Raw genomic sequence first — 12,410 nt, 5'->3', positions numbered from 1 at the left:
AGAGCCACGGGAAACCTGCTGAGGAAAGGTACCAACAGGGAGTGGAACCAGAGAACAAAGCATCTTGCTGCTGAATGCCAGATCTACCAACAGCAGTCATCAAGGACAAAAGGAGTTGGAGATCTTTGACGTCAGACATGGAGATGCAGAGTCTAGAGTTTGCTCAGCTGGATTTTGGTCTTCTTTGGTCCAGTGTTTTTCTCACTATGATATTTTCGAATGGTAATGTATATCCTGTAATGTTTGAGGTATGTGATCTGCTTTTTGATTGAACGAATCTCAGAAGAGACTTGGACCTTTGGACTTTTAATATTGTTGAGACTGCTATAGACTACAGGGACTTTTGAAGTTGGACTGAATGTGTTTTGCATAATGCTATGTTTATATTGACCCCCACCCCCCATAGACTCGTGTGTTTGAACAAGCCTATGGGGGCCGGGAAATGGAATGTGGTGGTTTGAATATGCTTAGCCCAGGGAGTGGCACTATTAGGAAGTGTGCCCTTGTTGGAGTAGGCATGGCCTTGTTGGAGGAAATGTGTCACTGCAGGGGTAGGCTTTGAGACTCTCCTCCTAGCCACGTGGGACACAGTCTTCTGGTTCTCTTTGGAATAAGATGTAGAACTCTCATCTCCTCCATTGCCAATCCTGCCTGGACACTGTCATACTTCCTGCCTTGATGATAATGGACTGAGCCTCTGAATGTGTAAGCTAGTCCCAGTTAAATGTTGTCTTTTATAAAAGTTGCCTTGGTCATGGTGTCTCTTCACAGCAATAGACATTCATTTCTCTGTCTCAGCTATTGCCACCCAAGGACAACCCTTGACCCAGTATAGCTACTGCATAGCTATTTGGCCTCCATTTTGCCCACTCCTGCCTGTCCTCCTTAGAGGTAAAGGAATTCTACACATGTCCTTTCTGCTATCTGCTCAGTTAGTTCTTCAGTGACAGCCACCTCAGAGCCATATCTTTGCTTGGTCTCCCTGGAGATCAGGCAGCTGCTACTTAAAGGTCTGATCTCCCCTCTGCCAGTCTAACAATCTTTCCCAAATACAGAGGTACCTGGGTTTACTCAGCTTAACAAATGGACTAAGTAGAGAGCACTTTGCTGAGCCACATTCCATAGCGAACTATGGGATAATGACAGCAGAGTATCTTAGTGTGTGTTCCCTATTAGTTTGTACTACCCATACTTAATTGTTATCATTGCATAACAGTATGACTATAGAACTAAATATTTTATAAGTCAGTTTTATAAATAATAACTTGCTATTTCTAAAAAGTTGAATTGTTTGGAATACAGCTTGATAAAAAGCACAATGCTAAAGCAAAATTACTGTTGAATTATAAGTGGAAGCAGCAAGTAAAAAAACCATAGGACTCTGCCACATAGCTTTATAAGTACCAAAGTCTTTAAGAAGCTGAAATGGAAACCTTTAAGGATAAAATAACAGTTAGAAAAATATAACCAAGGAACCAAAACCAAGTTAAGTCCTTAATTCTATGAAAAAACACTGACCATTCAACGTAAATTTTTTGTTGTCTGAAGATACATTTTTAATTATCAGTTTTATGGCTCTCTATAAGTGACATTTTTATTTAGCTTTAAAAAAAGCTGGGTACAGCAGCATACACCTTTAACTCCGGTACTCAGGAAGCAGAGGCAGGTGGATCCCTGTGAGCTTGAGGCCAGCCTGGTCTAGTAGTTGAGTTCCAGGGCAGCCAGAGCTACATAATGAGAACTTGTCCAAAAGAAAAACAAAAACATTAAAAAAAAAAAAAACAACAACAAAAAAAACCCCTTCCCTTTCTGTCACAGAAGAAATAGCTTCCAGCTCCTATACCTCGGGTACTGTTTTACTCCCTTGCCAAAGCCTTCCTCATCTATTTGTCATCTAACTGGTAAGCCTTAGCTCCAAAGCACCCTTCCTTGGCAGAGCCGTCTCTGGCACTACCAAGCAGAACCAGACTCTCCTTCCTACAGGATGCCACTAAGCTTTGACTTGTCTCCAGTGGCAGTCACCTCTACTTGTGAATGCTTGCACTATGACCTCTCTGATATACTGAAGGCTCCTCCCATAGTACAAGGGCTTCAGTTTTTCATTTTGGGTCCCCATTAAGTAGTACATGCCTGGCATACAACAAGCACGGGAGAGACAGGAGAGAAGTTTGATAGGCATGTCAGGAGGACAGCAATTGGTTTTCAAAAGCATCAGTCTCTTTTGTTTAAAAGCCCAATTTCTTGATTATTTAGCTTATATCTAACTTAACATACAATTTTACTTGGTTACAATGTAAAATCTTAACTCTAAACAGCTAAAATACTAAATTAGAGACATTTATCATTTTCACTAGTCAAAATGGTCCATGACTGGCAATGTGATACAGATAGAAACCTTTATAATTCTGTATGCCCCTAACTATGTCCATGATTTATTAAAGAAAAAAATAAAGGCAGGACTAGGGACATGGCTTAGTGATAAAATGCTTCATAGCATGTATGAGGTCCTTGGTTTAAGCTCCAGCACCTCACATTTAAAATATAAATAAAACCAAGGCAGCAAAAAGCCATGTCCCTAGGCAGCAGAAACTCAGTTGAGAGCATTTAAAGCCTAATATTAAAAGTACGTTCATTCTAGCAAAACCTGTGGCACAAGCTTTGTAATCCCATTACAAGGCTGAGGTAAGAGGATTCAAAAGTCAAGGCCTTCTTAGGCCACACAGTGACTTCACACAGTGACTTCAAGGCCAGCCTGGGGGTGAGATCATGATATGAGAGTGTAAGAGCAGAACAAGATCGAGAAGGAGTACACACCTCTGGAGCCGAGATTACAGGCCTGCACCTTCCTAACTGGCTCAGCGTCTTAAATCAATAAATTGCTGTCTCTCCTACAGTTGACAGGCCATTACCTAGTAGGACACTGATGTTATTTTTATAAGCTTAATTATGTTGCTAATAGTGCTGAACTAAAAGCGATGAAATCACACATGCACACACCACAACTCTAGCTTGAAATCACTCATGCACATACCACAATTCTAGCTTCAAGACTTGACACCTGAGTTTACATTTAATAGCCTGATAATATGTGTTAAAAAATTACAAACTCTGGGTTGGAATGTAGTTCAGTGGTAAAGTGCTTGCCTAATATGTGCAAAGCCCTGGGCTCAATCTCCAACACTGTATTCTGTGTACACACATAACAAGCATACACACATTCTGAAAAGTTTTCACCTAATCACCTGGGTGACTAGATTCCTGAGTATTTACCTCAATTTATCTCAGTTTTGGCTGTGTACATACATACAGGGCTAAGACATTTGAAACATAGTATGCTTTCCAAGTCACACTTAAGATTCTAATACAGTCAAGAGTAAGGCAATCAAAACAGAGCTGGGGACACGGTGCAGTGGGAGAGCGCTTGCCTAGCACAAATGAAGCCCTGAGTTTATCTCCAGGATTGGAACATAAGTGTTAGAAAAAAAATGATAAGTATTATAGGTAAAAGAGACATGCCCCTTTTAAAAGCAACTAAAAATAAATTAATACCTGAAGAGCCAGCTTACCCTCTCTAAGAGACTCATTTCCTGGAACTCTGGACTCGTGTTAGATAGCCGCTGCAAAGTGTGAGTCAGGTCATATGTTGTTGAAAAGTAAAATCCATCCGTACTCAAGACATGGTTTAGCATTGCTAGGAAAGTTTTATTATCTTGTAACTATAAAGAAGAAAAAGGGAGAGTTTAATACAGGTAACAGTTGAAAAGAAAATCTATCAGCATGAAAAGACAGTAAAATTAAAAACAGCCCCATTAAATATCACTGAAATAAGCACTCGGCCAGAGATGGGAATACTCTACCCTGCAGGGATTAAACACACTTGGTTCAGGTACAGCCTCCTCCCTTTGATATCAACTATCTCAAGCAGAGGAGTTGTTTTAAGATGACACTCACCGTAGGTTACAGCACAGACCTCAGTGTGTCTCTGCCCCTCACTACCCTGCATGGCTCACCATATCATCTTCACTAACACTGAAACACACGAATCAAGATTAGCACTGGCCTCACTTTCAGAAAACTTCACTGGTTTAGATGGAACAGGAAATAAAATGATCATTTTTTTAATTAAAAGAAAGATTAGAAAGCCTAGTAAAATTAGTATTACCTTTATTTTGGAATAATAATAATTTTAGCTGGCTTTCCCAGTTAAAAACAGTACTGACTTTTAAAAAAGAAAAATTGTTTAAAAATTAAACTGTCAAGGTCTGGTAATGTTCAGCTGTCATCAAACAATTAATATGTAAACTTAGATGTTACAAATGTATATATTCCACATTTGAGCACAGACTAGCAAAAGCAAAAAATATGTAGTAAACATCACAAAATTTAGCCTTATGGTTTGATAACATAGTAGTTATTAAGAAATTGTCCAAGAAAATATTCCTAAGTAGTTATAATGAACACAGCTACTTTTATTTATACAAGATATATGTGTATGTACACATGTGTTGGTGTGTATGACATTGCATGGAGGGGGTATGGAAACCAGAGAATAGCCTTGGGTGTTATTACTTAGGACACCATCTATCTTTTTTATAATTTGTATTTATTTTATGTATATGAATGTTTTATATACATATATAGAGGCATGTATGTATGTATGTATGTATGTATACCATGTGTGAGCCTAGTGGCAGAAGAGGGCATCAGATCCCCTGAAACTGAAGGTATGGATAGTTGTAAGCCACCCCGTAGGAGCTATGAACCAAATCCATATCATCTGCAAGAGCAACAAGTGCTCTTAACCACTAAGACATCTCTCCAGGTCCCACCATCTCTCTTTATTGAGATGAAATTTCTTAGAGCCCTGGAACTCATGGATTCATTGAGGCTGTTTGGTCAACAAGGCCTAGGAATTCCTTTGTGTTTGTCTCCTATCATCACTGGATTATATGAATGACCATGTTGGGTTTTAGTTGGAGTTCTAGGGATCAAACTCAGGTCCTCATGGTGGCAACGCAAGTGCTTTAAAGGCTGAACTCTGAGCTTCATTTTTATTTGTTTAAAGTATTATTTCTCATGGAGAATGAATATACTAATATATCAGGAAAAAGGAAATTCTAAAGCATAAAAAGCATATCTTATAGTTTTACTTTGGCAGTGCTATGATTTGGCGGTTTTACGGGTAAGGCCTATGTTCTGGGAAAACAAGTCTTGCAGAAACAAACAGGATATGCTTCCTCCCTGAGGATAAGATGGATGTTGGGGGTGGGAGAGATATTTTCTGGTATGATGCCTTTGCTCCTATGTAAGTAACCCTATTTTTAAAAAAGATTGATTGATTGATTGATTGATTGATTGATTGATTGATTGTGAGCACACTGTAGCTGTATTCAGATACACCAGAAGAGGACATCAGATCCCATTGCAGATGGTTGTGAGCTACCATGTGGTTTCTGGGAATTGTACTCAGGATCTCTGGAAGAACAGTCAGTGCTCTTAACCACTAAGCCATCTCTCCAGCACCATAAGTAACCCTAATTAAATACACTGATTCACACACAAAAAAACAAAACCTATAAAAAAAAAATTAAAATTAACCTTGGTACCCAGGAACAGTGGTACAATACCTTTAATCCTAGTGCCCAGAAAGCAGAGGCAGGTGGATCCCTCTGAGTTCCATGCCTGCCATAGCTACATAGTAAGGCACTGTCTCACCAGAAAAACAAACAACAACAACAACAAAACCAAAACAAGCAAGCAATCAAACTCAAAGAAAACTCAAGTAAAAAACATTTTTAAATGTATATGCTTTAATCCAGGCACTCCAGGCAGAATCTTGGTAGGTTTGAGGTCAGCCTGGTCTACACAGTGAGCTCCAGGACACACAGAGTTACATAATGGGGATAGGTGGGAAGAGTATTTTTAAAGAACAAACACTGTAAATTACTTTGGAAACAAGCATTCTGAAGAGATGTAACTTTGTAACCCCAATAATCACTTGTACAAAGTTTCAAAACTTTAATAGGGGGCTTGGTAGATTATTGCTTGGTGGGTACAATGCTTGCCATGCAAGCATGAGGATCTGAGTTCAGATCCCTAGGAGCCACCTAACCCTGGGCACAGTGGTGACATCCATAATCCCAGTGCTCCCCCAGTAAGGTGGAATGTGGAAACAGAATACCTGAAAGCTCATGGACTGTGATTGTGGAGACAGACTAGAGACCTGTCTCAAACAAAAATGAGGACCAACACCTAAAATTGTCTTCTGACCACTACATGTGGACCATGGCACATACCTGCCAGTCTATATACTCACACAATCACACACACACACACACACACACACACACGATTTAAAAATAAAATAGGACAATGCAATTTGTGAAAGTATCACACAAATTTCAAGCAAAAATACCTTTGGAAAATAAGTAATCTTTACTTTGTAACAGTATAAAAATTTACTATGATATATATGTATATGGGGGGGGGGGGGCAGTGCTGAGACAGGGTTTCTCTGGGTAGCCCTGGCTATCCTGGAACTCACTTTGTAGACCAAGATGACATCCTCCTGCCTCTGCCTCCCAAGTGCTGGGATTAAAGGCATGCACCACCACACCATGTTATATTAACATTAATAACAAATTATTTTATATAAGCCACTGGAAAATTGATTGTTCTATAACCTTTAAGAGTTTTATGAAAATATTAAAAATGTTCTTGGGTATGAAGAGATGGCTCAGAAGTTAAGAGCAATGGCTGCTCTTCTAGAAGACTGGGGTTCAGTTCTCAGCACCTACATGACAGCTCACAATTATCCGTGACTCTATTTCCAAGGGACTCAATGCCTTTTTCTGATCTCTATAGGTACCAGGCACATAGGTAGTGCACATGCATACATGGAGGCAAAACAATTCATACACATAAAAAAACAACCAAACAACAACAGCAAACATAAGCCAGTTGGTGGTGGCACACACCTTTAATTCCGGACCTTGGAAGGCAAAGGCAGGCAGATCTTTGAGTTGGAGACCAGTCTGATCTACAGAGTGATTTCCGGGACGTCCAGGGGTACACAGAGAAACCCAGTCTCAAAAACTAAAGGGAAAAAAGGTGTTCTTATTGCTGTGGAGGCCTGCTCCTTTTAACCTAACTGTAGCCATTTTGTATTCAGTCTCCATTTTGCTCATAAGGTGAAAGTAAGTTCAGGTTCTCAGACTCCACTTCCCAGAAGTAACTATCCATAGCTGACACTGAAAACTTCTCCTGAAAGCTCCTAACACTGTGACTGTATTATTTATGCTTTGTTATCTCAATGCTGAAATTCCCCTGTTCACCACCCGTCCACCATCCCTCTTACCTCACTTAGGACCAATCAGTCTAAAAGTCAGCTGATAATTCTTTGTTTAGTTAGCCAAAATGTACTGCCTCCACCTTTGCCTTCTGCACTTCTGAACTTTGTTTTTCCTATAAAAACCCTTCCCTAAGAACATACTAGCACCACAATTAGGTTTGCAAGTCCTGTGTTGTGGCCCTGATCAATCAGTCTTGGGGTATGCACTCAATACACTGTTGTTGTTTAACTGAAATCAGTGTTTATATGGTCTATGTGGCAATCCCTGAACTCCAACAATTACAAGTTATAAATGAAGTGAAAGTAATGTCAGCATTGTATTTAACGAGTGAATATATTTACATCTCTGACATACAGCCTCATTATACAGCTCAGCTGGGCCTGAATTCTGGCTCCTCCTGTCTTAGTCTCTAAGTGCTGGAATTACAAGTGTATACCACTACACCCAGTAGTAGGTGCTGCTGGGTTCAGTTTATAACTCAAACTATCAGAAACATAAAAAGTAAAAACATTTTACTTCAAAAAGAATTAATTAAGAAGCCTGAGCAGTGCCTGCCCACTGCTCCTTGTCATATAATTTATGATTGAGAATATCTACTCTGACATTGGTAAATGTTACCAACTTTTCTAGGTCTAAAGGAGTTTTTGGCATTTTATCCTTTGCACTCTGGATGCCATATAGTAATTTAGAAGTTTCTTTAACCAAAAGTGTACTGCAGATATCACTTGCCCTTCCTTTCTGTATCAGCCACTCCATTGTGATGGTAACTGGGTAGCTGACCCCCGGCTTTGTGCCCAGTCTCTAGGCTGGTGACTGCTATGTTCCCCTCATTCAGCTACTCCATGGCTCCATCATTCGCCCAATTTCAAATCACTTTCAGAGTTATCATTTTTGTTTGTTTGTACTTCCATGTTTGTTAAGTTACTTCTTCAGTTACTATGCCTTGGTCACAAACATTTACTGTGTTGTTAGGAGTGTAGTGTTAACTAGACCAAGTAACAGAAATCTGTAGACAAAAGAAATGAGCAAAGAGAAGAGCATGTGAAAATATATGCACATGTTCTGTGCGCACACACATACTCACTCTCTCTCTAATGTGTGTGTGTGTGTGTGTGTGTGTGTGTGTGTCTTATCTGTCCCATGTGATTAACAGTGAAGAAAACTTTCTTCTGGAAGAAAAAAGAAATGGAAAACAATCTCAAAAGTATCTAATATTTTATTTTTCTATAATGAATACTCAGCCAGGGCCGAATATTAAGGGTTTTTTTATTTTTATTTATTTTTCGTTTTTGAAGATGGGGGTTTCTCTGTGTACCCCTGGCTGTCCTGGAATTCGCTCTGTAGACCAGGCTGGCCTGGCCTCCAACTCAAAGCTCTGCCTGCCTCTGCCTTCCAAGTGCTGGCATTAAAGATATGTACCATCACCACCCAGAATGTATAAAGTTCTTGGGCATTCTATTTGTCCTCTTTTCTCTGTAAGAACTTCATAATTTAAATTTTTCATTACTTAAAAATAAAACCAACAAAATACATAAACTTTTAAAAATTTCTGTTTTAATAATTTTTCTAAAAAATGTGCATTGGTGTTTTACCTACACGTGTGTCTGTGTGAGATGTCAGATCCCTTGGACCTAGAGAGTTGTGAACTACCATGTGGGTGCTGAAAATTGAACCCAGAGTCCTCTGGAAGAGCACTCAGTGCTCTTAACCACAGAGTCATCTCTCCAGTCCATTAAAGAATATTTTCATGAATAGGTAGAAATGTCGTAGAACAGCTTTATTTACAAATTGTCTAATGATTAGGCTTATAATAAATCCATCTACATTTTACAACCCCTACTGCATGGCATTTTTGAGCTTTGCAATTAATAACTACTAAAGTCTTACCTGAATATCAGTTAAGTGCAACATTGTCTTCTTATAAGACAGAACATCAAAATCTGTGGCTTTCCAGATTGCATGATTAAAAAATTCACCTACTTTCACCTTTTTGGTAATGACAACAAGATAATTACCTGAAAAAAAAAAAAAAGAGAGAGAGAAAAAAGGCAAATGTTTAAAAAAAAAAATACAGAATGGGGCTGGGGATTAAGGTCAGTGGTAAAGCCTATGGCTCAGCATATGTGAGACCCTGGGTTTAAGTTCTAGCATATGACAAAAACAACAAACAGAAAACACAAATTACTAGCCCTTACATGTAAACTTTAAAGTCTGGAAAAATGAGACTACATTGAGCTCCTCTAATAAAGGGCCCATTTTTTTAAAGCATTCTTAAAATTTATGAATAGAAAGAATAATATATAGGGCTGGAGAGATGGCTCAGTGGTTAAGAGCTCTGACTGCTCTTCCAGAGGTCCTGAGTTCAATTCCCAGCAACCACATGGTGGCTCACAACCATCTGTAATGGGATCTGATGCCCTCTTCTGGTGTGTCTGAAGCAATGGAGTACTCACATACATTAAATAAATAAAATTAAAAAAAAAAAAGAAGAAGAAGAAGAATATACATTTAGAAAAAAATCCTATTAAAAGGACAATATTTTTCTCAAGAAGATAAAAGCAAACCTTTTGATAGCCAAAGAATTGAGCTCATCCAGTAGAGAGTAGAGAGAAAATATCGTTTCTCTCCTGTCACTCTCAAGGCACACAGGACTCTGCTTATCGTTGTTTTCCAAGCTTGTAACTTGAAACACAAGAATTTACAAGGTCTGAGCACTGCAGGGCAATCCCCTCTGCACCATTCCTGTGTCCTAAATGGTGCACAGTGTGCTGGGGCAGAATACCTACCTAGATACTGTGAACCTACAAAGGAGCAGTAGTTAGAAATCAGCACCGCGACAGCCATGCACAATACACCAGTCTTTACCCTGATCGTTACACATGCTTCCCTCACCCTTCCTTGTGTGAGACAGAAAACAGAAGCTGGGGTCTTGCACATGACAGGCAAACACTATCACCTACCTATAATCCCAGCTCTCATATTAATTTTTATGATCTATGGGTTCCATGTTCTACTTCCAACTGCCCTGCCCAGAGGTTTTACTACATATAAATCTTTCCTAGAAGCTGTCATACTGTGCTACAGTATCTTATTACCTGTATACCTCCATCACTAGATTATGAATTACAAAAAGAAAAGGAACATTTGAAATCTTTTGTAACTCAGCACCTAACATTGTGACTGAAATTTAAAAAAAAGAAACTTTTTTAAAAAGTTCAATAAAATGAAATTCAAATGGAAATGCACCTTATTACACATGCCTATAATCCCAGCACATGGGAGGCAGAGGCAAGAGAGTGAGTTGGAGGCCAGCTTTGAATATAGAGAGAGTTCAAACCCAGCTATAGTTATAGATTAAGACCATGTCTCAAACAAATACCTTCTTAATAATGCATACCAAATATTACAGTGTAATATATGCTGTCATTTCAGTATAAGGTTGACGGGTTGTCATACTCTGATGAATCAATGCATTGTAATTTTTTAAATGGGCCAGGCATGGTGGTACATGCCTTTCCTCCCAGCACTTGGGAGGCAGAGGTAGGAAGATCTCTATGAGTTCCAGATCAGCATGATATATATAGAAACTTCCAGGATAGCCAGGACCATGCAGAGAAACCCTGTCTCAAACAAACAAACACTAAATGTTCTCAGAATTTATATATATTTATGAGCTTTCAACTGTAGAATAAAATCAAACATGAAACCTTTCTTTTAAAATGAATACTTCAGGATGATAAATTTAACTGTTTAGAGAATATTATCTTTTAGAAACTAAGGACAAATTAACCTAGAGACTTAGCTGAAGAATGACGGGAAGAACACTTTCTTCATTATCTAATGTTATTCGTTTAATTACCTTCTTTGTTCACTATGGCTTATTTTCTCTTACCTGCCACCAGATGGATTGTGCCCATTATCCCAAATATTGGTCTTGTAACAGCAGAAGGAGGAACATCTTTTTTGACTTAAAAAGAAGAATAGAAAAGCTCACCAACAAAATAAAAATCTAGTTTAAGTAATTTCAAGTAAATCAATTTAAACGTATTGTTCTAAAAACAAAAACTAGCATTTTTTCATTAATATCAGACCTCCATTTTTTTGAAGAACATAAAATACATTAGTCCGTGTGATTAAAAGAAGATGGTATCAAAAACCAAACAACATACTTGAGTTTCCTCATCAGGTAAGTTATGGGCAATTTCTAATGTTGCCAGAGACTGAACACTATCAACCCCTTTAGGAGTAGGTAGAAAGAAGGATCTGAGACAAGGGTCTGATCTTACATAGAAGTAGAGCTGTCCATCAATGCCTGAGAGCCAAGTGAAAAAAAGGAAGCAAGCGCTTCCTCCTCCTGTGTCTAGCAACAGTGCACATGGGCAGGCAACAGTGCACACAGGCAGACAAAAGGGCAACATACTACCTTGATTTTTTTTTAATAAAATTGTATCTTAGAGAATGCATATCAGAATTATTAAACTTTCAGCCAATAATTTTCACAGAACATTATTCTGTAGTAATTTTGTTTAGAAAATAATGCTCCAAAGGCAGATGGGAAATTCCATATCAAACAAACTTGTTTTGGTTGATTCAAATTCAAATACCACTATTCATCTCTCACAGGCTCAAGTAAGAACAAAACTCTGAGAGACAGTAAAAGAAAGCAGTCATTCTCAAATACAAAGTTCTCCAATCTATGTTGCTGAAAATCTTTATTTTATTAAGCTTTTTTCCCCCAGTTTTCTTTCAACTTATCAATTCGAATCTTACTACTGTAAGCACAAGTCCTGGTCCCTTAAATTCAGTGGTAGTAGTCATTGTCTTATTCTAAATAACTAATTCTAAATAAAATACTAAAAATGGTCAAGATCCATTTATGTTTATCCTCAAAAATTCAACTGATTCAACAAAAATATTCTATAATTACCCAGTATGAAAACTAGAAATGAGTTAAACATCAAGTTCAAGGATAGCCTAGGTTACATAGCAAGACTGTCTGAGCAATAAATCATGAGAATATTTTCTTCTGAATATGAGATTATCTGGCAAACTCAAGTG

The 12,410-nt window shown here is 38.3% G+C and overlaps 1 protein-coding gene across 1 annotated transcript in view; it reads right to left on the bottom strand.

Moving 5' to 3' along the window:
- Nucleotides 1–12,410, bottom strand: part of Sacm1l (SAC1 like phosphatidylinositide phosphatase) — a 69,118-nt gene that overhangs the window by 36,976 nt on the left and 19,732 nt on the right. Inside the window, exons 3-5 of the mRNA XM_034484076.2 lie at nt 11,245–11,319; nt 9,240–9,367; nt 3,567–3,716 (exon numbers count right to left, since the gene is read on the bottom strand). Of these exons, the coding sequence (XP_034339967.1) occupies nt 3,567–3,716; nt 9,240–9,367; nt 11,245–11,319 (353 nt within the window). The remainder of the gene's footprint in view (nt 1–3,566; nt 3,717–9,239; nt 9,368–11,244; nt 11,320–12,410) is intronic.

The sequence above is a fragment of the Arvicanthis niloticus genome, chromosome 21 (genome assembly GCF_011762505.2).
Source record: "Arvicanthis niloticus isolate mArvNil1 chromosome 21, mArvNil1.pat.X, whole genome shotgun sequence".
NCBI lineage: Eukaryota > Metazoa > Chordata > Mammalia > Rodentia > Muridae > Arvicanthis > Arvicanthis niloticus.
The sequence above is the reverse complement of the archived record's forward strand: the minus strand, read 5'-3'. Positions and strand labels throughout refer to the sequence as shown.